We start from the raw sequence: 26,841 nt of genomic DNA, 5'->3' as shown, positions 1-26,841 counted from the left end.
CATTCACCCTTACTGAATATTAATTAAAGCTCCCTGGTGTGAGTTACCGATGTGTATGTTTACGGGTAATAAAGTAATCAATAGAAGTAACTGCAAATGTTTAAAAGCGAGTCCGATATAAATATGACTATGATTCTGTAATATCTTGTGGAACCCGTGAAGGTCCGGGATAGAATATTGATCTTCAGTAACCCATGCTTGTCGTAAGAGGCGACTAACGGGATCGGGTGATCAGGTTCGCTGACTTGGTTGACACATGTTATCGGTTCCCAATTGCGCAGATCGATGTTCATGCTGTTAATCTGTTCCAGACTGGATTGTATGGTCCAGACTCGATTATTTACAGACCGCCGCCATGTAGCTGGAATATTGCTGAATACGGCGGAAGACTAAACTCACTCACTCACTATAGCTTGTGGATAATTCAAACAAACAGCCTTCCACGTTTTGGTGTTCTTCAGTTTGCTTTGAGTCGTATATTTCCTGACAATATACTGTGGGGTTGGTGGGGTAGCCTAGTGGTTAAAGCGTCCGCTCATCACGCCGAAGACTCGGGTTCGAATCCCCATATGGGTACAACATGTGAACACCATTTCTGGTGTCCTCCGCCGTGATATTGCTGGAATATTGCTAAAAGCGGCGTAAAACCAAACATACTCACACTCACTCACTCACTCACACACTGTATATGTAAAAAAAACGTACTTCAGTCCCCGTAGCCAGCCAGTCATTTCCAAATAATTTCGATTTAAAAAATTTGATTCATTTCCACCAGTCAAACCCTGGACCGCCTCCGGGGCCTAGTGGATACAGCATCTCTCTGTAGTTCGATCCCCCTGGCACGTCATACCAAGAGACGTTACAAGATGGCACGTGTTGTTACCCCGCCTAGCGTTGTCCATTGACAGAAAAACAGGATTGGTTGTTAGGTGGTGCGTAAAAGTAAACAAAATAACAGAACTGTCATTCAATTACATCCCCGCCTCCCTCTAGATCCGCCCCTGTTCTTACATAACATGCGACGGAACAGAGTGCACTAAAACTCACGACTGAAAGGGAAATCCCGAATCTATATCGACATATTTTGTTCAACGGTACCCAGCGTTGCGATTACCCGCTCAAATAAACATTAACTAGCAGACGATAAACTACGAAAATACTTTGCAACAAAATCTGAAAACATCCAACATTCACACACATAAAAAAGGCAAAACATTGGATTGTCATTCTTTAGCGCAAGAAAAACAACCTTTGTTGGTTCGATCCTGTTTCTTCAAAAGGACAGTGCGATTGTATCTTCGAGTTACTTTGCAAACAGAGTGGCCTCCCTTGGAAAACAGGCGTCTGGAAGTGGCGAAGTTTTCGGAGATAATAATGGGTAAAGATCCTCTAGAATTTCTGTGCAAAATACATCTACATTGCAATATACGTTCTAAACACTCCCAAAATAGGAGGAGTTGCACCAATAATTGCGCTCAGGTGCAAATGCGGTTTGTTTACACCATTATTGCCATGTCGTGCTTCGATTTCAAACAATCACGACCGGTTTCGTTTAGCCGAGAGCCGCGATGCGGTCCTATACAGTCAAGACATGATGCAGGGTCATGTCTTGACTGTATCGGCTCTCGGCTAGGTTTCGTTTAGAGCAATGACGGGTGTTACCAAACAGCTAACACCTTATCCCGCACAGTTCCTGTTAAGCGATAATTTACTAACAAAGAACTGTTCAGTGTAATCATATTCACGGGCAAACGCCAGTATAAGTCCTGACGACAAAAGCTGTTGTAGTGATCGGTGCTTCCACACTCGTACATCGGGTAACATTGGATTGGCGATCTGATGCTGCCCGTATGTTTCCGGGTGTGATCGAGGCACGCGATCAACTTACCCTCCAAATCTGACAGGTGACAATTAACAGATCGAGACAAGACACTGACGAGAACAGACGCAAATTGCAGTACATTCAGAACCCTTGATCTCCCCATCATCTACGCTTACGAAGCAAGGTATGCGACTTTCCCTAGCACTAGGATTTCACAACACTGTATTATGCTGAGAGATATTTCATTTAGTCAAATTTTCTTCTTTGTTTTCACTCTTCTCTACTCATGTCGTGTCATGTCGGGCTATTCTGAGCAATCGCTGTGCAATACAAATTAAGTTGTGGCCGAAGTGTCATTGCTTCGATGGATTGTCGTTTGCTTTCATCCGTGTACAGAAGGTAAATAGATCTAACTCTAGTCCAGCATATAACTATACCTCTGCACTATACCAAGGTGTGCTCCACGTCTCTATGTAGGCCTTGGCTGGAATACGAGTTTATTCATATGAACTAATCTAACTCTTTCCTCGTTATTCTTAAATTTGTACATTGTGCAAAGTTCAGTAACAGGAACGACCAGGGAAAGAGTTCCTGGATAGAGAGGCCAGGCCCCCATTTCAGAAGCGATCACAGCCACAGGGGCTTGTAAGGCTAAAAACTGCCATCAAGGTTAAACTGTCACTGACGGGGTCTTAGTATTATATAATAGGAAAGGGATGTAACGAGGTCAACACACCAAGTTCATTTCAGGGCGATTTCAACAATTCTCACTGTATTTATCCCATTTAAACTATGCACACATTTCAAGCCAATAGATTTACCTACAAAATGAGACATACAGCACAAAAATCGAAGCAGTACCCTAGGAGCTAGGGTCTTCAGAAGCTCGAAATATCATAATTTCACGATTCCAAGCCAAAATCCCTGCTCAGAATTTGTAGCGGTAACTCACCCATTTTCTTGTTTATTTCACAGTATACACATACAACATTCACCAAAAATGTTGAACTGATGGCGCCTGTGAGCGCGCTAGTCGCCATTCTTTCGGAGACACTTACATCTAACGGTCATAATGAGTTTACGTACATTTATTCATCGCAAACAGAATGGTGTAGTGCCTGTTCGCCATCGACGACCTTGGCCTTAACCTGCCCACACTGAAAAAAGCAAGGGAGCTCATAGGCTAAAAGTAAAATATGTCCCATCACTGACTCTTCTCAGTTTTCATTATGTCACGAATGGCATGAGGAAGTCTGAATGGTGATAACTGTTACAGTTAGTTGTGAGGAAACATCTATTTATACTGCCCTGATTCCCTTCTGCTGCGTTATATAAAAACATGATCGGCGGCAGTGAACGGGCTGGACCCATCGATGAATAGCTAATTAAGTATCAAAATTAATTAATTTAACGAATGGCGTTAAGATAGAACATATATCAGAAGTATTACTATATAATATTATATGAAGAATATAATATCGAAGTTGACAAAAAAAAATGCATTTATGGAATTTTTTAAAATAAGTTGGGGCATTTTGAGTACCCCCGGGGGCAATTTGACCAAACATGTAGGGCATTTTGACCAAATTTGCTGGGGCATTTTGTAGCTGGGACAATTTGACTGGTACCCTTTTAAAATAAAACTCTCTTCTCCTCAGACAGATCATGGCTGATTAGTCATACCTATGGTAAATACTCTGCTTCTATGACTGTCATACATCCTAGTATGGTGGATACAGCTTGTGAGTTGAACTGGTCCAATTACCCCCGGCATAACAACTGAAACATGTGATTACCTGGTATGTGACGTATAACCAATGTGATGTGTGATTTTGTGACGTATAACCAATGTAATGTGTGATTTTGTGACCTATAACCAATGTGATGTGTGGTTATGTGATGTATGACCAATGAGACATGTGATTATGTGATGTATGACCAATGTGACATGTGATTATGTGATGTATGACCAATGTGACATGTGATTATGTGATGTATGACCAATGTGACATGTGGTTATGTGACATGTGACCAATGTGACATGTGGTTATGTGATGTATGACCAATGTGACATGTAGTTATGTGACGTATGACCAATGTGACATGTGGTTATGTGACATGACCAATGTGACATGTATGTGATGTATGACCAATGTGATGTATGACCAATGTGATGTGTGCTAATGGGACGTATGACCAATGTGATGTATGACCAATGTGATGTGTGGTTATGTGATGTGTGATTATGTGATGTATGACCAATGTGATGTATGACCAATGTGATGTGTGGTTATGTGACGATGACCAATGTGATATGTGGTTATGTGATGTATGACAAATGAGATGTGTGGTTATGTGACATATGACCAATGTGATGTATGATTATGTGACGTATGACCAATGTACTGTGTGATTATTTGACATATGACCAATGTACTGTGTGATTATTTGACATATGACCAATGTACTGTGTGGTTATGTGACGTATGACCAATGAGATGTGTGATTATGTGACGTATGACCAATGTAATGTATGATTATGGGACGTATGACCAATGTGATGTGTGGTTATGGGACGTATGACCAATGGGAGTAAACCTGTCACCAAACCAAAACTGTCACGAACAGGAATGTGCAAATTTGCACCCAATAGAGATATGACATTGACTTTGACACCTTTCATGACTGCTCAGATGATTACAAACAGTGTGTTGACCATTTTTAGAAATAATGTTGCTTAAAGTGCCGTTTCAAGTGACTTGCAAAGTCTATAATAATGCGGAGCCCACCATCATGATCATATTAGGGAAGCAAATGCTTCTACTTTTATTTGTGCCGCATAGAAATGGTTGTTTGCAATGCTGCAATTTGCTCTGTGGACATGTTATAAATGGAGTCATTTGTTGCAAGCCATTATTGGGTGTATAATTGAGCTGATACATAAGCACACAAACCCATTTCATATATTCTTAAGTGGTTCAGTTATCAGGCATTATTTTGTTCGCTCATACTTTCTGTAAAGATCCCAAGTAATAAAAATTGTCGCACAGTGCTTTCATTGGTGTAATATTAAAAGCAGGGGAAATTTACTGTTTTTCACACATAACAAAATTTCAGTCGAACTTTAGCAGTGTGTATTTTTCAAACCAACCAAGTATTTGGACTTGAGTTTACACCATTGGATATGAAATTTAATATCTACATTTCTGTGTAATTTTGTAGCCGTAGGTAGATCTCACCCAGCGTTCACTTTTCAGATTTTATAAAAATTTGCTCCAGAAAAAAAATCTTGGCATCCAGAGGGTTAAACCCAACTTACTGAATCCTTAATGCCATACAGTAGTGATGAAGATATTTAGGTTCTGGTATATGAACTATATAGTGGTGGTCTGTAAATAATCAAGACTGGATTTTCTGGTCCAGACTCAATTATTTACAGACTGCTGCCATATTGCTGGAATATCACTAGGGCTGCGCAATATAACCGGTTTACCGGTATTAACCGGTTCAGACATGAAAACGATACGTATTGCGATACGCTGATCGAAAACCGGTATTTTGACATGCATTCGGAAAACGTCGTAACAGTCGGAAATCTTCGGATATTTCTTTTTTTTAATTGTTCTTTTCCCTGTTTCATTAGTGCCAAATGTTACTTACATTTTTATTTTGTCATGATTAAAAGTTTTTATAAAAGGTTAATCAATCATAGTGATTTTGTTGTGTTTTTGCTTTATAATCAAGCATTAACTCGATTATAAGTAGTTTTTGTTAAAAAAATAATCCTTGCAATATATTGCACTACATATCGCAATATATGCTTCCGCATCGCAATATATCGCAATATGAAAATTCTCTGCAATACCCACCACTAAATATCACTGAGTGCGGCTTTAAAGAACAACCAGGGGCGGTGAGGTAGCCTAATGGTTAAAGCGTTGGCTCATCACGCCGAAGACCCGGGTTCGAATCCCCACATGGGCACAATGTGTGAAGCCCATTTCTGGTGTCCCCCGCCGTGATGTTGCTGGAATATTGCTAAAAGCGGCGTAAAACCAAACTCAGTCAGTCAGTCAGTAAAAGAACATCCAACCAACCAACTGTATGAGTTGGAATGTAAACCAGACTGCACCTGTTTGACAATTGTATTAATCAGGCATTGTGGTGTGGTCCCTAATTTAGATTAACAAATTCATTCATGAGCTTAAATTTATGCACTCTCCATACTTAGCTTGCAGATCATAAGCTGGATTATCCATTAATCCAAACTGTGAGAATTAATATAGTGATATAAAGGTTGAATGAGCTTAAAGGGGCACTGATCTCAGGCAATTTGCCATGACTGGTTGATGCTTTTGTTCTTGGGCTTGTTTCTCCCTACATAACCAGATGATAGCCCAGAAATCCTGACTGGTTCGCAGTCTATGATACACCAGCCGTAAGTGCATTTGAAAGTCTAAGGACTGTGCTCACATCAATTTGTTTGATCAACAAAGTTGAAATACACTTTCCTCTTGATAAGTAACTTGACCTGTAAAGATCCAGGTTAAAATTTGTCTTCAGCGACCAATGCTTGTGGTCAGCGGCAACTAATGGGATCAGGTTATCATTCTCGCTGATTTGGTTCACATTTGTCATCGTATCCCATTTGCATAGAGGGATGCTCATGGCGTTGATCACTGGATTGTCTGGTCCAGACTTGAGTATTTACAGACCATTGCCATATAGCTGGAATATTGCTGAGTGTGGCGTAAAACTAAACGCACTCACTGCCCAATTGACTAGATCGATGCTCATGCTGTTGATCACTGTTTGCTCATGGGTTTGTTGGAGCTGGCCTCGTTTGCAGACTTAACAACTTTAATTGGTTGGAAACTAACACTGCAGGTATTTGTTATAGGACGTCCACAGTACATAAATACCATGAAAACTTCTCCTTAGAACTGACGTTACTGTTAAAAGTTAATTCTTTTCCAAATTCTTGTCCCCAGTTCAAATAATACCATACACTGTTATTTCATTGTGTCTGTGATCAAGCTTACTGACATCTGTTGCAGCTTGACTTAGTGAGAACGACAGAAGGGTTTGAAGATGGCGACACCCAGCAGTCCACCAGAACAAGGGGCTGCGTTTGACTAGGTTAGTGCTTATAGGTTTTGTAGATAGTCAACTACCGACTCACCAGTCTCTCAATGACTCACCAGTCTATCAATGACTCACCAGTCTCTCACCGACTCACCAGTCTATCAATGACTCACCTGTCTATCAATGACTCTGTCAATGACTCACCAGTCTATCAATGACTCACCTGTGTATCAATGACTCACCAGTCTATCAATGACTCACCTGTCTATCAATGACACACCAGTCTCGCAATGACTCACCAGTCTCTCACCGACTCACCAGTCTCTCAATGACTCACCTGTCTATCAATGACTCACCAGTCTACCAAGTCTCTCAATGACTCACCTGTCTATCAATGACTCACCAGTCTACCCATGACTCACCAGTCTCTCAATGACTCACCTGCTCTCAATGACTCACCAGTCTCTCAATGACTCACCAGTCTCTCAGTGACTCACCAGTCTCTCAATGACTCACCAGTGACTCACCAGTCTCTCAATGACTCACCAGTTTCGCAATGACTCACCAGTCTCTCAATGACTCACCTGTCTATCAATGACTCACCAGTCTACCAAATCTCTCAATGACACACCAGTCTCTCAATGACTCACCCGTCTCTCAATGACTCACCAGTCTCTCAATGACTCACCAGTCTATCAATGACTCACCAGTCGCTCAATGACTCACCTGTCTCTCAATGACTCATCAACTCAATACTTTCTCACCGACTCACCAGTCTCTCAATAACTCACCAGTCTATCAATGACTCACCAGTCTCTCAATGACTCACCAGTCTCTCAATGACTCACCAGTCTCTCACCAGTCTCTCAATGACTCACCAGTCTCTCAATAACTCACCAGTCTATCAATGACTCACCAGTCTTTCAATAACTCACCAGTCTCTCAATGACTCACCAGTCTCTCAATGACTCACCAGTCTCTCAATAACTCACCAGTCTATCAATGACTCACCAGTCTCTCAATGACTCACCAGTCTCTCAATGACTCACCTGTCTCTCAATGACTCAACTCAATACTTTCTCACCGACTCACCAGTCTCTCAATAACTCACCCGTCTCTCAATGACTCACCAGTCTCTCAATGACTCACCAGTCTCTCAATGACTCACCAGTCTCTCAATGACTCAACTCAATACTTTCTCACCGACTCACCAGTCTCTCAGTAACTCACCAGTCTCTCAATGACTCACCAGTCTCTCAATGACTCACCAGTCTCTCAATGACTCACCAGTCTCTCAATGACTCACCTGTCTCTCAATGACTCATCAACTCAATACTTTCTCACTGACTCACCAGTCTCTCAATAACTCACCAGTCTCTCAATGACTTACGAGTCTCTCAATGACTCAACTGTCTCTCAATGACTCATCAACTCAATACTTTCTCACCGACTCACCAGTCTCTCAATAACTCACCAGTCTCTCAATGACTTACGAGTCTCTCAATGACTCACCTGTCTCTCAATGACTCATCAACTCAATACTTTCTCACTGACTGACCAGTCTCTCAATAACTCACCAGTCTCTCAATGACTCACCAGTCTCTCAATGACTCACCAGTCTCTCAATGACTCATCAACTCAATACTTTCTCACTGACTGACCAGTCTCTCAATGACTCACCAGTCTCTCTAGTGTTGGGAATCGGAAACCAAATCCACTATCAATTATTGGAGGATCGTGGTGAATGATTATCGATTACAATCTAAATATATACATTTTTTTTCTAATTAAGGTGTTTTTTTTATGACTAATGCTGTCATGCAATGAATGCATGCATGGAAGAAAGACACTGGAATTGTAATTAAACATTAAAAGTGGTTAAAAATTTACGATGCACTTAGCTTTACACTGTTGAGCGCAAGTTTGTTCGTGAATATTCGTCAAATTTAATGGTTAGTTTACTGCATTCAAGGGTGTTATATAGTGTTGGGAATTGGTTCAAATCTCATAATTGATGATTGGTTCATTACAACCGATCAATCATCGAACTTAATTGGTTAGCGTCTTTTATGAAATTTGTTAATGTACAAAAAAATAATGAAAAAAACATGTAGTTCTTTTGGATTTGGGGGCAAAATTCCACATCTTTAAAGAATGACTAGTATGTTAGGAACATAAATTTCTTAAAATCTTTAAGATAAATTCAATCATGACTTGGAACGACCTTGTAGTGCTTATGAAATGTAACAGACAAAACCAACTTAGTGAAAAATACTGTTAATGAAAAAAAGTGTTCCAGAATTGTTTGTGTTCGATTTTGAGAAAACATGATCGATTGCTTGGTCATTTAGTCACTGCGACCAATCTTCGATTTTTTCAATTAATCAGACCACCACTAGTGTTATAAAAAAACAACAAAATTCTGATTCATCAAAAATATGTTTTTTACAATCGATAATCATTTTTAATCCTTCTTTCGATCGATTTTCGATTATTTTCGATCATCGGAACATCACTAAGTTTCTCAATGACTCACCAACTTAATACTCTCTCACTGACTCACTAACTCACTGACTCACCTCCTCCAACTGACTGCCCCACCTGTCAGGTATTTTGAAATATTGATCCATCAAATGTGCAATGCGGAAATCAGAGTACTGAATTCGCCTAAGCTTGCTCTCTTGCACGGCTGGACTGCTATCGTAAGATCGAATGGGTAAGTAATAAAACACCTTGCTGTATGTGATGGATGTTCTGATGTGTGTTTTGACAGTGATCTTCAAGGACAAAGTTGTGAAGGGCGAGAAACTTGGTGAGATCAAGGTGATGCTGGACGGACTCCAGAAATCGGATCCTGCTCACGCTAGCTACGACAAAGAAACCAGGTTCAATTTTTGTCATTGTTTTTCTTGTATCTTGTTCATGTAAGTACATTCTGTAAATTCGTATTTATCGCACCGGTCCACAAAGCGTTCGTAGCGCTACGACATTCGTAAGCCTATGATGAACTATACAACAGGTTGTAATGTTACGAAGGCTTTATAGATCGGGGCCCCGCTATGTTCACTGTATCTGTGAATATTCATAAAAATAATTGTAAACATGTAAAGTGTATTTACTTATTGTGATCTTCAGTAACCCATGCTTGTCGTAAAAGGCGACTATACTTGTCGTAAGAGGCGACTAACGGGATGGGGTGGTCAGGCTCGCTGACTTGGTTGACACATGTCATCGGTTCCCAGTTGCACAGATCGATGCTCATGCTGTTGATCACTGGATTGTCTGGTCCAGACTTGAATATTGCTGAGTGCGGCGTAAAACTAAACTCACTCACTCACTACTTATTGTGAATGTACACAGTGTGTGGGTGCTCTATTTTTGTAAAGTGATTTGAGCACAATACAGTGATCTGTGTTTGTTCCTCAAAACAAGTCCAGAAAAACCAGGGCCCACTTGCACAAAGAGATCTTAGCTCTACAATGTTCGTAAGTCCCATACTCTTACGTAGACTAACAATGGTCTTGGCTCTAAGATTGCTGCATGTAAGATGTCGCAGCAATGACAGATCAACTGTAGTTTATGAAAACCTGGGTGTTCTTTCACCTTTTTATAGTCGTATGTATTGTATACCTGGGTACCCGGTGAAAACGAAAACAAACTAAAAAGCAGTTATGTTACAGGGCTCCAGATAATTATTTTGACTCAGGAATATTTCAATTTATTACCCACGTGGTCAACGTATGGGTAGTTGCATAGTAATCTCGTACGTCACACGAGTGTCGTATCGCGAGATTCTAACGATTTGATTGGATAACCGATGACCTCTCACTCTCAGTTAGGTCACGTTGTGACGGAACTACTTATTCATTCATAACAAACACGTGAATTCATTCATTCTACAACTTAGATGCATTCTGGGAATGTAAACATTGCGAACGTTGCCGTGTCGCTGTTTAATTGTGAGTCGAACTGAGATATTATATCCGTCAAAAAACATAAACGCAATGTTTCCACCAGTGATGTTAGCCGAGTGAAGCAGTTGCAAACCAAGAAACGGGGTGCTACGGAGTAGTTTACTGTAGGAGGTTGTACGAGAGGCGATAACAACTGACATGCATTGTGACGTTGGTTACCAAGGCGACAGACCAGAATGGTGTAGTGACGTCAATACAGTGTGACATGCAAAAAATGTACAACAGAACAAAATTCTTCCGCAACCTCTTTATGAAACCGGTTTCAGTTTGAAACCATAACAATAACAAAAATACGCTATTTTGTCAATCTAATGCATGAAAGACGTGGCTTTCGCTCGGTGAGACACCACAGGAAGGACACTCGTTTCGTATAATTCGTATGTAATGAGACCTCGTGTAGTATTCTCTATATATGTTATATTTGGGATTACACTTTCTTAGTAAAGTACAAATTCTAGTACTTTTTGGGGTTGAGTCCCATCTGGGATTCGAACCCACACCCTCAGTCAGGCACCAAATTGCCAGCACACAGGAGTATTTCACTCCTCAAAATTAAAATTAATGAGTAAAATACCGAATGGAAATAAAAAGAGGAGTATTTCACAGGCTGCATGGTTTTATTACTTTTCCTTGCTAATTATACCCCGCTACGAAGTAACGGGGGTATATAGCGTTCATTCTGTCCGTCAGTCCGTCCATCCATCCATCCCGAAACTTTGTCCGGGAGCACATCTCTTAAAGTTTACATGCTAGGTTCACCATACTTCACACACATGTTAATCATTACCCATTGATGTGCCTTTTGCTATTTTAAAGTGTTTTCCGAATTTGTTTTGTTGTTGTTTCCATGAAAACATGACTTGGTGCAAAATGTGTTTGATGGTTACCTGGCCACAGCATATCATCGAAACTATACATGCTAGGTTCAATAAACTTAATACACAAGTTAATCATGACCCACAGATATGCCATGTGCTAAAAAATAACAATCTTCATCTACGTCCACTTCCTTGTGTGCAACAAGTTCAATTGTATGTCAGGTTTCCACGGAAAACACAAAAAAATAATGTTTCCATAAATGATTACTGTAATCAGTACATGGCAAAACTATTATCTAACATGTATATAAATTTTAGAGTCCAGGAGAAAGTCGTGTGAGCTGCTGATCCTTGTCACAATATAAATATCAATATCAGTCATTTCCATGTCCCAAAGTGGGAAGCGGGGGTATGTGAGCTGTGCTCACTTCTACACTTGTTGAAACAGTTTTCCTTTCAAAAACTCTACAAGTTTCTGTTGCTTAGTCACCCTTCCTGCAGATGACAGGAAATAAATGACAGTGCACATTGAGCTATTGCACATTAAATGTTTTCCTACTCTGGTTTAGGGCCATCACGTTATTTAAAGTAGCCCTAAAGCTGTATTATTACTGATACGGACCGGAAACGTGATAGTAATGCTGTTTAAGGGCCAGCTTTTAAACAAATTGTGATCTGAACATGGATTAGAAATATCAAAGGAGATCAAACGTAAAAACTCAACAATCTTTGCTTCAATACAGACACCCAACACTATTCGAGACCTTAAGATCGGATGTGTAGAACTGAAACAATATTTTGACAGGTTTGGTTCACACATGTGAACAAAACCTGTCTCGTATTCTGAGAAAGTTGTGCGTATTCTTCATGCATTGCTCTGACTTTTTATGCGTATCTATCTGAATTACCAATGCATAATTTTCACAGATACACATGTTATTTGGAGCCCTGTTATGTTATAAGTCTTATGTACAACTGGAAACAGGTAATATACAACGACTGCTGTGTTTTCAGGCGTATCCAAGTTTGGTGTGAAATGGGAAGGAGGACGTACTCTGATGCCTATCAGTTTCCTGAAGATGCTGAAATAGTTCCATCATCTGTGGATGTGCCAGAGAAAGAGGTATGAGTATTATCTGTGTACAACACAGTTAGGTTTTATGCCACTTTTTGCAATATTCCAGCAATATCATGGCAGAGGACGCCAGTAATGGGTTTCACATATTCTATCATTGTGGGCAATCGGACAGGGTTCTTTCGTAAGACATGTGAACATTTAACCACTAGGTCACCCCACCGCCCTGACAAATTATAGATCTATACTAAACTGTTTTAGGTTACTATGGTATAAATACACTCATTTACTTATGGAATATTGGAGATCGGTTTTGCTCCGACAAAGATGGAGGACTCGACCGCTTCCGTGGTGTAGTGGTTAGAGTGTCTGCCCGAGAGCGGAAGGTTACCAAAAGACGTTAAAATATGGTATTTGTTGATCCCTGCCTGGCGCTCGGCATTAATGGGTACATCAAGGACTGGTCAGCTCAGAGTCAGTATAATGTGTCTGAGTGGGGTATTCATGCTTCACTGCGGCATGGTATCTCAGTGAGCTAGCACTATAAAACCAGCTTAAGTCTGGGCTAGTACAAGCAGCCGCACATACACATACACACGCATGCGCATCGTCATATGAGCGAAATATTCTTAAGTGTGGTGTTAAACCCTATTACACCTCACCTCTCAGCAGGACTCAATGCAACACAATTTCATCCATTGTTTAAGGAGTATGTTGGCTGTATTTGGATATTTGTATCATCCAGTAAATATACAGTTTTTCTCCTATATTCTTCTTGGTGATTTTAACTTCGGTCGGTTGCAACTGTAGACTGAACCAGAAACGTCTCTGTAGCAATGTTTACAGAGACTTCTTCTTAGCACTTTTACATGCTGTCACTCCATCCATTTCTCACAATTGGTCCTGGATTCGAAACTCGATTTCCCAAATCTTTAGAATGATTTAGCTCAGAGGCCCAGATAAGCTGCCTATCCGGGTAAAATACGCATAGAAAATTTCCAAGTACGCATTGAAAAATAATTGTTGCGTATTAATTCCGCATTGAAAATGTCAGAAACGCAAAAAGTTTAAAACAAATGCATACGGAATATATTTATAAAAATCGCTTGCGTAATGAAAAAGACATGGATTGCTATCAAGTTGTACTGTTAGTATAGGACTAGTGTTGTACTGTTAGTATAGGATGAGGGAGTTTTTTATAAAATCATTTCCATTATATTTAAGTTGGTTTTGATTAGGTATGACATAAGGCAGAACATACCTGCTTAGTAAACTTACTCAATGACATAATACTTAGGTGAGTAAAATGACTGAAATACGCACATATTTGAAAGCAGTGGGTAACGGAAAATGAAATACCCACTCAACATTCATAATACCCACTCCAACAGAATACAGTGGGTACAGTACCCACATGAGCTAAATCTTATCTGGAGCTCTGATTTAGCTAGAATCATGTTGATCTTTCTTGGTTTCATTCAAGTCAAGACCTACTCACACTCTTTATAAATTGATGCGGGTTTGAACCAGACAATCCAGAGATCAACAGCATGAGCATCGATCTGCACAATTGCGATACCATGACATGTGTCAACGAAGTCAGCGAGTCTGACCACCCGATCCCGTTAGTTGCCTCTTACGACAGGCATGGGTGACTGAAGACATATTCTAACCCGGATCTTCACGGGTCCTGTATAACACGATGTGCCAGTACTGTTTGATGCCTGTGGGTTTCACACTGTGTCCCTTGCATCTCGGGTGCCCACCGTGCTCACCGAGCTCACCGTGCCCCTGCATTGAGACAGCCCTGTTTGTGACCGCATTAATTTACATCAATATCGTATACAGATATAAAATTCACCCACTGTTTTTGTAGATTGTTTATGGCTTTAATGACTTGATGAAAAAATATTATTGTCATTTTTTATGTCCGGTGTTCACAAAATGATGGGGGGGGGGGATGTAGGTTTGAGTTTCATCCGTCAGGGGTGATGGGGGCAGATTTTCTCAAACGTTATAGGTATGGAAACCAAATTTGATATGTGTTTTCAGGACATGAATGTTGTGGTGGAGTAAAAAACAGGAACCAAATACGAATAGAACACTGTGGCAAAGGATATTGATGACCATGTCTTCTTGTATTTACAGAGGAGTAAAGGAAAGTTCAAGGTGTTCTTCAAGAAGAAAACCGACTTTCAGCTGCGAGATATCTGGAAACAGTAATAGGGCTGAAGCATGATACTGTATCATCTTGTTCATCTCTTACTCATCTCATACATGACACACTGTTCATCGCTTATGTCATGTTTTCTGTAAACAAAGAAGGGCTTCAAAGATCTCCAGTTGGCAATAATGCTTTGGTTCGTGTCATTTTGTTAAATATTTATTTTTAGATTCGTGTGTAATTGTGTTCACAAAGTGTAATCTGAAAGGTTGTAATATACAAGGATCCTGTTTATGATTTACTTGTAAAGTTATCAGTGATAATAATCAGGGCTCGATTTAATGCTTTGTTACTTGCACTGGTGCAACCCAATATTACGAAGTGCAACCTAATTATTAGTATTATAAGCATAGTTATGTCAGCTCATTTTTCTCATCAACTTTGAATAATTGAATAGCTTATTTCTTTCATTACATATTGCAATAAAAGCAGTGCAACCGGAATTTAGCTGGTGCAACTAAGTTTTTATCTTAGGTTGCACCTGGTGCAAGAAGTTTACCATCTCTTAAATCGAGCCCTGTAATAAAGACAACAAAATTGTGCCACCTTCACATTGAGGATCAGTCTTCAGTTATGAAGTCTCCAAGAAATGGCCACTCTCAGATAGACTAGTCAGGCTGTAGTGTTTTACTGTTGCATTAGTGGTATGTATCCTGCAGCAATGTCAGACTGTAGTGAGTGAGTGAGTTTAGTTTTACGCTGCTTTTAGTAATATTCCAGCAATATCATTGTGGTGGACCCCAGAAATCGGCTTAACACATTGTACCCATTTGGGGAATCGAACCAGGATCTTCGACGTACGCAGTGAACGCTTTGACCACTAGGCTAACACACACACACACACCCACCCCCACCCCCACCCCCACCCCCACCCCCTCAACACTGTAGGAATCGGTGTGATGCAAGTTGCTGTGCTGAAGAGCATTTGTTAGCTTCACCAGGCTACCAAGATCATAGGTTCCAATCCCAGGTTTGCCAGTGTTGTCTTGTCAGCTGTAAACCTTGGCTTGAGGGCATAGTCAAGTGGTAAACGAAGACCTGTGTTGTTGTGTTCTTTCTTCCCACACCAAGTAGACACATGATCACACTTAAATACTCCACAAAACTGTTTTAAAACTAACTTGTTCTCACAGCTGTATTGGTGCGTAGATTTTCAGTTCACTCAGTGAAAAAGCCGTGGTTGATGATCACCATCGCTTAGAAGCCTTTAGTTCGTAATGCTTTTGAACATGGGTTTTGCAGAGTTATGTCCCTTGGGCCTGCCAGGGTCTGATTATTGGTATCCTCAATATTTGAGCACCACCACTGTGGGTTTCACCAAAGAGCTAAACTTGTTAAGTGTGTATTAACTGATGTTACTGAAATACTGTGTAGAGCAGTTTTTGAATGCGTCTCACTCACAAACTCAGTACCAGCTATGCAAATTTTGTGACCCCCCCCCCCCCCCCCATGCTAGCACCCTCTATCATCAGGCTGTATCTGGGATTCTGATTGAGGGTGCTTTAGGAGAGCCTAGTGGTTGACCGTTGAAACGTTTGCTTGTTTGAGTGTCTGTGTTTGATTCTCAACATGAGTGAAATGTGTGAAGCACATTTCTGGTTTCCCCCGCCATGATATTGCTGAAATATTGCTAAAAGAGATGTAAAGTCTACACTCACTCACTCATGAAATAAGGTTTCACTTGTCAACTTTGACTGAATTAAATATTGTGTACAATGTTGACATCTCCTCTTGAATGTTAAAGTTCCCACCAGTTTAGATGTACTTGTGTTCAAATCTGATTGCTCTACTTATTACAAATATTTTCTTCCATATCATATTGTTTAAGCAGTTGTTCCCTCCAAGCGAGACTTTAAACTGTTGTTTACCTCCATGTGAGACACTGTTTAAACTGTTGTTTACCTCCAATCAAGACACTGTTTAAACTGTTGTTTACCTCCATGTGAGACACTGTTTAAACTGTAGTCTACCTCCAATCAAGACACTGTTTAAACTGTAGTCTACCTCCAATCAAGACACTGTTTAAACTGTTGTTTACCTCCATGTTGTTTACCTCCATGTGAGACACTGTTTAAACTGTAGTCTACCTTCAATCAAGACACTGTTTAAACTGTTGTTTACCTCCATGTGAGACACTGTTTAAACTGTAGTCTACCTCCAATCAAGACACTGTTTAAACTGTAGTCTACCTCCAATCAAGACACTGTTTAAACTGTTGTTTACCTCCATCTGTTTAAACTTTAAACTGTAGTCTACCTTCAATCAAGACCATGTAGTCTACCTCCAATCAAGACACTGTTTAAACTGTAGTCTACCTTCAATCAAGACACTGTTTAAACTGTTGTTTACCTCCATGTGAGACACTGTTTAAACTGTAGTCTACCTTCAATCAAGACACTGTTTAAACTGTTGTTTACCTCCATGTGAGACACTGTTTAAACTGTTGTTTACCTTCAATCGAGACACTGTTTAAACTGTTGTTTCTCCATGCTTGAGACACTGTTTAAACTGTTGTTTACCTCCAAGCGAGACACTGTTTAAACTGTTGTTTACCTCCATGTTAGACACTGTTTAAACTGTTGTTTACCTCCATGTGAGACACTGTTTAAACTGTTGTTTACCTCCATGTGAGACACTGTTTAAACTGTAGTCTACCTTCAATCAAGACACTGTTTAAACTGTTGTTTCTCCACTAGAGACACTGTTTAAACGGTTGTTTCCTCCAAGCGAAACACTGTTTATACCTTTATAAAATTTATATGGATCTAACAAATCAAACTTTATACAGATCCTTAATTTTAGTTGTTATTTTACACTGTTTTACTCTGTTAAAACTTTTTAAATATCATTTGTCATGTGTATTATCACATAGGGTGGTGGGGTAGCCAAGTGGTTAAAGCATTCGCTCGTCTTTCAGAACGCCTGGGTTCAATTCCCCACATGGGTACAATGTGTGAAGCCCATTTCTGGTGTCCCCAGCCGTAATATTGTTGGACTATTGCTAAAAGCAATGTAAAACCATACTCACTCACTCACATATTAGTTGTGTTTGACTCCTCGATTGACCACTGCTTCACACTGAAGGCATGCATTCACCCACATGGGAAGGTCAGGTCAAACAGGTCCCTTGGTCTAAGGCTTGCTAGAGTCGACTAATAAAGACCAGTTGGCTGCAGCAAGTTGTTGTTCATACTCTCAACCACTTGTTTGGCGGGCACAGAATTCATTACTTACAGACCCATGAATATCCAAGTTAGAATTGGTCTTCAGTAACCCATGCTTGTAGTAGAAGGCGACTAACGGGATCGGGTGGTCAGGCTTGCTGACTTGGTTGACACATGTCATCACATCCCAATTGTGAAGATCGATGCTCATGCTGTTGATCACTGGAGTGTCTGGTCTAGATTTGATTACAGACCGCCACCGTATAGCTGGAATATTTCTGAGTGTGGCGTAAAACTGAACTCACTCATTCACTGACAGTCTCAAGAGATCTTGGAAGGTATGAAACTGTACTATGAAATGGAAGGGTTGTGCTTCTGGGATAAACTTGTGTTGTACCCGAGCACACATGCCACTGGAACATATATCCAGATCACAGTGATGGTGCCAATCATTTTACATTACATATGATTTATACTGATTATATTTTAACATCAGTAACCCATTTCTCAATATGTGAATATTGATACATTTGTACAAGCATGACTGTTTGCATGTGTGGTACCAGTATATTCAACTCTCAGTGCTCAACTTTGGTTGTGTTCTCCTCAGGGAGTTGAGATTGCAGTTTGAACATGCACTGATTTGTTCTAGTTATGTAATGGTGTCATGAGCTACCTACTATTGTTATTATCATTATTATTATAGTACACAGGATGTATGGACTGGAGGCTGATAGATTGCCCATATGGTGCCAAGCAACATTACTTTTTATTACAGTATCATGTGTTTTTAGCACCACCTTCTGTGAGTCTTGCTCTAAATAATGTGGTCAGTCATATCTATTTTTATTCATTATGCATGATATATGGACTGGCTGCAAGGTCTATGTACTGTGTCAGACAATATTCGCTTATATATGAATTTTATATTTGGAAACTTTAGTTATTGTGAAGCATCTGTTTAGCAGTTTCAACATGGATGTCAGTGGCAGCCCGTTGATGGTTAAAGTGTTGACTTGTCACGCCGAAGACCTGGGTTCCATTCCCCACATGGGTACAATGTGTATAGCTCATATCTGGTGCCCCAAATGTAATATTTTAAAATTCCTGCCTGCCCGACCATCCGGAACTGTCTTTTTTCATCTCGGAGGGTCAAATTTCAAAAGTAGCCTGTCGGGTGGTCTGGTAGATATTTTTACCCCTAAGAGTAAATATTTCATAATATCAGACAGGTTCTCTTGTCATCATTTTGGGGTGTTTAAGGTATGATGATAATTATGTTAAACTACTTTTGATTGGACAGTTCATGTTATGATAACCAATCACAACACATGTACTTTCAGTTTACCTAAACTCGGTTTAGTTCATTGTGATGTCTGCAAACAGTGAATGGAGCTTGCGCGAGTTGGAAATGGCAGTCACAGTTTTTATTGTTGAAAACCGGACAGGCAAGTCTGTATCCGGACTGGTAATCTTTTAAAGTTACCAGTCCGGCTGTCTGGCTTGGAATTTTAGGAGTTTTAAACACTGCTCGCACACACTCTTACATCTTGCTATGGAAGTGTAGTAATCTCGAATGCAGTGTCAAACCCCACCCCACCTCACCTCACCTCCAGCAAGGGTGAAACCATGTATTACCACATATTTACCAGTCTTGAATACAATGGTTTTTGAGCTCTTTGATGCTAGGATTGCTTGAAGACCAGTGGGGCTAAGTTGGTTGATTACAGTATTTAGCATACATTTTCATGTTGAGTGGTTACTGTAAGTACATGTACTTGCTTATGAGTAGAGCGGTAGCGGCAGTGTCCGGACACGGGCAGTACTCGGACACTCGTTAAACATATATTTATAGCTAATTAGGTTAAGCGTTAATGCGCAACATATATGCACATAAATATTCCTCTTCCGCCCTGCGTCACAAAAAATCGTCTGCTAGAGGTAACACCCATGTGCAAAGCGTCCAAAATCTGCCTTCCTAATTGATTGCCACGCCCCCTGATAGTCTTACATAAGCAACACACCGTTTCCGGTTTTAAGATCATGTACTACTTACAACTTGTTTTAGATGAAATCTAACTGACATAAGATTTCTAGTGAATGCATGCAGCCGGCTTCGAAGTACTATGGCGCCAAATTCTAAAAATGGCCTGTTTTGTGCCCTGTCCGGCTACTGCCTCAGTGTTTTGCCGGAAAGGCGTATCTTGCAAGATGTTGTTGAAAGTTTAAAGAGTGCAGGATTTGATGGGGACAGTGTTTGGTGTTAATTACTACTGACTAGAATGTATTGCTAGATCTTTTGCGTGTAAATTGCATGTTTTTTTAAAAAAATGTTGAGTGTCCGGGTACTGTCGCACAACTGTCCGGATTAAGCCGACAGTGTCCGGTTACTACCGAATCAGTCGTTAACCAAGTAGTATGAATCTCAGTCAGACTAAGGCGTTTACAGAGTTTATGTAGATTTCTTTATACACAGCAGTTGTCTCCCTTCACATCTTATAAGTCTAGTGCAAATAGATGGGTATCGCTGTGAGTTGTTCAGTTTTCACTGTTATGTGTCCGGCTACTGCCGCTACCGCTCTAGTTTTGGTATAACAGACCACACCACCTTGTTCGGTATTATTGTAACATATTTTGCATACTTTGTATGAGTTTTGCAGGAAATAAAGGTCGCTGACAATGCATTTGGTTTGTTAGATAAGTTTGTTATAGTTGGGAGGCCATAGGCCCATGGGAAATAATGATCAGAGCAACGATTGTAGACTTTATGGTGGTGAAGAGATACTCATCCACAACCTCTTGATACTTAATCGGGGCGGTGGGGTAGCCTAGTGGTTAAAGCGTTGGCTCGTCACGCCGGAAGATCCGGGTTCGATTCCCCACATGGGCACAATGTGTTAAGCTCATTTTTGGTGTCCCCCGCCGTGATATTGCTGGAATATTGCTAAAAGCGTCGTAAAACTAAACTCAGTCAGTGATACTTAATCTTAAATCTCTAGTAAGTTTATGTGTGACAATTTATGTCATTAATCAGCTTACACTGTTTCTGAACTGTGACAAGATATTCCACATGTCCTTCGATTGACTTTGAAAAACCTGTGGAGATCTGGGTTAGAATTGGTCATCACCAACCCATGATTGTTGTTAAGGGCGACCGACGGGATCCGGTGGTCAGACTTGCTGACGTTGTTCATGTATGTCGTCGTATCCCTATTGCGTAGATCTTTGCTAGTGATGTCAGTAAATGGATTGTCTGGCCCATTCTGATTCCATTACTCAGATACTGACATTGTTTAGTTGGAAAATTGCTGAGTGTGGTGATGCAGACATGGACATTTTCTTCGGATTTCTGGGCTTTTGGTTTCATTTTGAACGTTTTTGAGATCGAGGTAAATCTGCAATAAAAGACCTCCCAAGACCACCGGCTAAAGTTTCAGTGTTTTTTTTGCTTTGCTATTCTCATGTCTTGGTGTTGAAAACAATCAACCAACCAACCAAACCATCTGTTATCCACCATGGGTATGTCTTGTCCAGTACGACACATAAGTGGTCAGAAATTCAGAATCGTCCATGGATACAGAGTTGGATGCCTTTTGCGTGCCAGGATCCAGTGTTCTCTGGGTTAACTATCGCAATCGCCACAAGCATTATTCTTGTTTGTCAGTGGCGACTTGACAATCACATTCATTGGAGTCCTTTGGGATTCGAGAATGGAAGTGGTCAAAGGGTTTGCTCGTCACTCCGAAGTTCACAACCGTAAGTTCGACACAACCGTATCAGTTATTTCACGTGTCAGGTATGTGTGGGAGGCAGTGATGGAGGTCTCAGACGTTGATGACCCTTGAAGGTCCAGGATGGAATGAACCTTCAGTAACCCATGCTTGCCGGAAGAGGCGACTAACGGGGGCGGGAGGTGAGGCTCGCTGACTGGGTTGACCCAAGTCATCGTATCCCACCTGCACAGATCGATGCTCATGCTGTTGATCACTGGATTGTCTTGTCCAGACTCGATTATTTACAGACCGCCGCCATATAGCTGGAATATTGCTGAGTGCGGCGTAAAACTAAACTCACTCAGACGTTGACCTCTTTCTTGCAGCTCACGGGTGTGGCGCCAACAAACCCAAGACATCGGCATGAACAGGGATTCAAACCCACGACATAGGTTCCTGGCGTGCCCAAGGGACACAACTCTGTGTTGCCAATGGCAGCTTAGACAAATGGGTGACTCGTACCGCGCCTACTCTGGTGAAGAATTCTGACGTTTGGTTCGTTAAAGTCCGGACTGACATGTTCCGGCAAAAAGGTCAAACTTGTCGACAGACAATGATGTATACAATAAACTGCATTCATAACGAACTATCGGATATAACGAACTGTTGGGGTTGAGGGCGCTATTGTACAAAGCGATCTTAGCGCTAAGGTAATCGTATCTCCCATACTTTAGCATAGACTTACTAGTGGCGTAGCGCTACGGTTGTTTTGTACAACGGCGTACCGGGCACTTGCGACATACTTTAGTTCAATGCTTATAACGAACTAAACTTAGTTGTCCTTTGGAGTTCGCTTGAACCGAAGTGTATTGTTTCCTTATAAATCAAATACATAGAATTACCAGTCTAAGTAAACTTAGGCTCAGTATTATTCGTTACACTGCTATACTGAGTCTAACAAAACCTTGTGGAAGGTCGCGTCAGATAACCTTTTCAATTGACCAATCAGAACACAGCATACCAAATCGCGAAAGTTGACATTCGCACAGACCTTTTGAACTTTTACCTCCAAAAGGTTTGTACCGAACGATTCCGAATGTTTTTTTCCGTACGATCGGTTCCTTGTGAGGCACGTCACAGCAGTGAGTAAACAGTCGCTGAAAATAGCGTTTTGTCAGTATTCAAGGATGTCAGCTTGCTGAAATATTAGCTAATGATAGCCATGTCACCAGAAACCCCAAAGCGTATATACTGCAGGGCAAATATCTGTGTTTTATGCAATTTTCATTTGTTGGGAGATCAGTGTTGTCGAACGGGGATGAGAAAATCCATTTTGTAAGTCCCGCCGAACCCTAAATAGTAGCTGTTGTCTGATTGGTTAAATTTGTTCGGCCGTCTCGCGTTTGATTGGACGGTCATAGGTCGCTCAAAGGTTACCTGACGAGACCTTCCATGAGGTTTTGTTAGACCCAGTATAGCAGTTTAACGAATAATACTGAGTCTAAGTTTACTTAGACCGACAGAATTACAAAACACATTTTGCCCCTCATGTTTGCTCGCAAGGCGTTTGTGTTCATTGCTTTCAAACGAAACATTTGGAGTAATTATTGAATTTAGGATCACGTAGACATTCCCTACTGTCCTAGACCGCCTCCGTGGACGCTCTAACCACTACACCACGGAGGCGGTCATTGAATTTAGGATCACGTAGACATTCCCTACTGTCGTAAGTAGCATCCTCGTAATTTACAAGGTTAAAATTGTTCGCGTTATGCTTTTCCAAGCTTGTTCAGCAAAGCGATATGAGTACAACTGTAATAAGGTAGCTGTACATTATTTTGTTATGCACAGTAACTTATTTCCGTCAGTAGATACTGACCACGGAGCTGTCTTGTGTTGATTTATAGTTTTGTGCCTCACATATAACTCACTTTGAAATGGAAAGGTCAGATCATATCTATTGTTACTTGTGTAATATTGGGATGCCGAGTTTAGCTGTGACCTTGGTATGACGTAAGCCAATCAGTCAACAAATAAATGCGCATTTTCCGCCTGAACACGGTAAGCGTACTACATACGTTCAGTTATTTGAGGGGCGGTGGGGTAGCCTAGTGGTTAAAGCGTTGGCTCGTCACGCCGAAGACCCGGATTCGAATCCCCACAAGGGTACAATGTGTGAAGCCCATTTCTGGTGTTCCCCGCCGTGATGTTGCTGGAATATTGCTAAAAGCGGCGTAAAACCAAACTCAGTCAGTCAGTCAGTTATTTGAACGAACTTTCTCAGATGAACATACATCTGTTTGTTCATTTTTCATTGTTCATTTATAGTTCACTCGCAAAACCAGTAGAGTTTAGAGTACATGTTTTAACAACCAAACTTTTATTTGGCGATCGATCAACGCTTTATATCTTAGGAAATCAGTTGTACTGTAAGCATTGTGTAAACCTGAATGTAACCAATGTGACTTTGAGGATGTTCAGACATCGTTGTGAGAACTGTTTTTTATGTTAAATTAACAAGTTTAAACTTGAATTAAATTAGAACGTATTTGAAAATAAAATAACACAAACAACAACACGTTAAAGGATTTATTCAAAAGAAAAACGTCTCAACCGAGATGTACGACTACCGACCACGACTTTGGTAAGTCTCACCAGTGTGATGCCGAGATGTACGACTACCGACCACGACTTTGGTAAGTCTCACCAGTGTGATACCGAGATGTACGACTACCGACCACGACTTTGGTAAGTCTCACCAATGTGATACCGAGATGTACGACTACCGACCACGACTTTGGTAAGTCTCACCAGTGTGATGCCGAGATGTACGACTACCGACCACGACTTTGGTAAGTCTCACCAGTGTGATACCGAGATGTACGACTACCGACCACGACTTTGGTAAGTCTCACCAGTGTGATACCGAGATGTGTGATACCGACCACGATGGACGACTACCGACCACGACTTGGGTAAGTCTCACCAGTGTGATACCGAGATGTACGACTACCGACCACGACTTTGGTAAGTCTCACCAGTGTCTCATATACCGAGATGTACGACTACCGACCACGACTTGGGTACCGTCTCACCACTTTACCGAGATGTACGACTACCGACCACGACTGGGTAAGTCTCACCAGTGTGATACCGAGATGTACGACTACCGACCACGACTTGGGTAAGTCTCACCAGTGTGATACCGAGATGTACGACTACCGACCACGACTTGGGTAAGTCTCACCAGTGTGATACCGAGATGTACGACTACCGACCACGACTTTGGTAAGTCTCACCAGTGTCATACCGAGATGTACGACTACCGACCACGACTTTGGTAAGTCTCACCAGTGTGATACCGAGATGTACGACTACCGACCACGACTTGGGTAAGTCTCACCAGTGTGATACCGAGATGTACGACTACCGACCACGACTTTGGTAAGTCGTATGAAAGATGACATGATGAAATACACGCCAAGACAGCGCGCGTGCGTGCGTCGGTGTGATGGTTATTTTTGAAAAACGTACAATGTGAATGACCATTCCCCCCTAAAATTCATGTGCAAAGTAAAGAACCCCCCTCCCAGTATGTCATGTACAAAATCAATGACACCCCTCTAAAAACATCATCACTCACCGAGCCATATGTTATAAACGGTCCCCAAATAGGAAACATTTCGTTTATAATATTGCGTGAGGAAATGGAACCAATGAAAGCGTAACAGACTAGAACAGAATTATAACCGTTTGAGGAGGAACTGTTTCAGTGGTCAAACAAATAATGTTGACATAAAATGAATAATCTGTTATTTCTGAAAAAAACACGTCTGTCGCTAAGAAATCCAATATGGCCGCCACCTGCTTGAGATGGATTCTTCCATTCACCTGACTCCTGCCCCATGTCTATGGCTTGTTTTGCATGCTGCCGTCAAAACGACCCACCTGTCTGTTGACCCAGTTTCCTGTCATAAAGACAGCTCACTTGCAGTGGTCTTTGGTCTCTTAGAAGTGGACCCCACCTGGCAGAGAAATAGCCTGCACATTGTACACCTGAAGTGAAACATGTCACCAGGCAGATGACACACTACTATAAGCAGTTTAAATCATTATTAAATGTTGGATTGTATTTATCATCAGTTTTTTTTCTTTTGTATTAGGTCTGCCATCGCAAGATTCAGATGTTGTAATTATGGGCTAGCAGTAGAAACAGGCCGTTATGATGGTACTGAATAGTTAAGGCGACACTGCCGTTTGTTGCCTTAAAGATGGATTATCTCTTGTGTAAGACCAATACCATGTATTATTTGTGTGTAAACAATATACAACCATAAGAAGCACATATATTTTCAAGCATGTAACTTCTGTATCACATCAGTCTTTTATTAATATTATGGCATCAGATAAATGTAGTGTTGTCTATGATATTGGTCAGTTCTTAATTAAGGTGTATAAACTTAGAATTGCCCTTAAACGTGACATGTATGTGTCACATGTGTACATATGACAGGTAAATCTATATACATGACAACTCTAGCCTGGAATAGTTCATGGACTCTATCTTGTGTATTTATGCGCGGTTTGTGAAAGTCAATCCAAGACTGTATTTTGGGCCAATGACCTTGATATTGGAATAAAGGTCTGCCCAAAGAATTTGCTCAGAAATACATGTTAGATCTGTATTTGCTACTATAGGTTAGATAAGATGAGATAATGCGTTAATATCCCGAAGGAAATTTGCTTTACACGGTTAACATTGAAAACACTAAAATATATATAATACTACAATAAGACAAAAGATCCATATACATAAGACCTCAAAACACCCAGACATATGTCAAATATTACCTGTACTAAGATAGCTGGCAACAACGCCCAGTATACGAGGTAAAGATAATTGATGAATAAGTTATAATATATTTAAGATTTAGAGCTGTGGTGGCAACATTTAAACTTTGGTTGA

The 26,841-nt window shown here is 40.8% G+C and overlaps 1 protein-coding gene across 4 annotated transcripts; it reads left to right on the top strand.

The window, feature by feature from the left end:
* The first annotated feature begins 1,315 nt into the window (after window positions 1-1,315).
* Window positions 1,316-22,598, top strand: LOC124268170. 4 transcript variants are annotated; one of them, XM_046703191.1, is made up of 6 exons: window positions 1,316-1,378; window positions 6,880-6,959; window positions 9,678-9,792; window positions 12,714-12,822; window positions 14,923-15,033; window positions 16,650-17,006. In XM_046703191.1, the coding sequence occupies exons 2-5, from the start codon at window positions 6,914-6,916 to the stop codon at window positions 14,995-14,997; spliced, it is 345 nt and encodes a 114-aa protein (XP_046559147.1). In that variant the 5' UTR covers window positions 1,316-1,378; window positions 6,880-6,913; the 3' UTR covers window positions 14,998-15,033; window positions 16,650-17,006. The 4 variants fall into 4 exon arrangements, with proteins under 4 accessions (XP_046559147.1, XP_046559150.1, XP_046559148.1 ...); XM_046703192.1 differs by lacking the exon at window positions 1,316-1,378 and adding an exon at window positions 1,895-2,006 and having other exon boundaries at window positions 16,650-17,008; XM_046703193.1 differs by lacking the exon at window positions 1,316-1,378 and adding an exon at window positions 3,600-3,621 and having other exon boundaries at window positions 16,650-17,008.
* Window positions 22,599-26,841: the final 4,243 nt, after the last annotated feature.

Source organism: Haliotis rubra, unplaced genomic scaffold (assembly GCF_003918875.1).
Source record: "Haliotis rubra isolate DU_JTF1 unplaced genomic scaffold, ASM391887v1 Scf1368, whole genome shotgun sequence".
Classification (NCBI taxonomy): Eukaryota; Metazoa; Mollusca; class Gastropoda; order Lepetellida; family Haliotidae; genus Haliotis; species Haliotis rubra.
This window is presented reverse-complemented; position numbering and strand designations above follow the sequence as displayed.

Excerpts from the sequence above, each read along its gene's own strand:
- LOC124268170 (XM_046703192.1), top strand. The coding sequence starts at position 6,914 with ATGGCGACACCCAGCAGTCCACCAGAACAAGGGGCTGCGTTTGACT. Across the intron at positions 6,960-9,677 it reads ACAAGGGGCTGCGTTTGACT|CAGTGATCTTCAAGGACAAA; the intron begins AGGTTAGTGCTT and ends TGTGTGTTTTGA. Across the intron at positions 12,823-14,922 it reads TGGATGTGCCAGAGAAAGAG|AGGAGTAAAGGAAAGTTCAA; the intron begins GTATGAGTATTA and ends TTGTATTTACAG.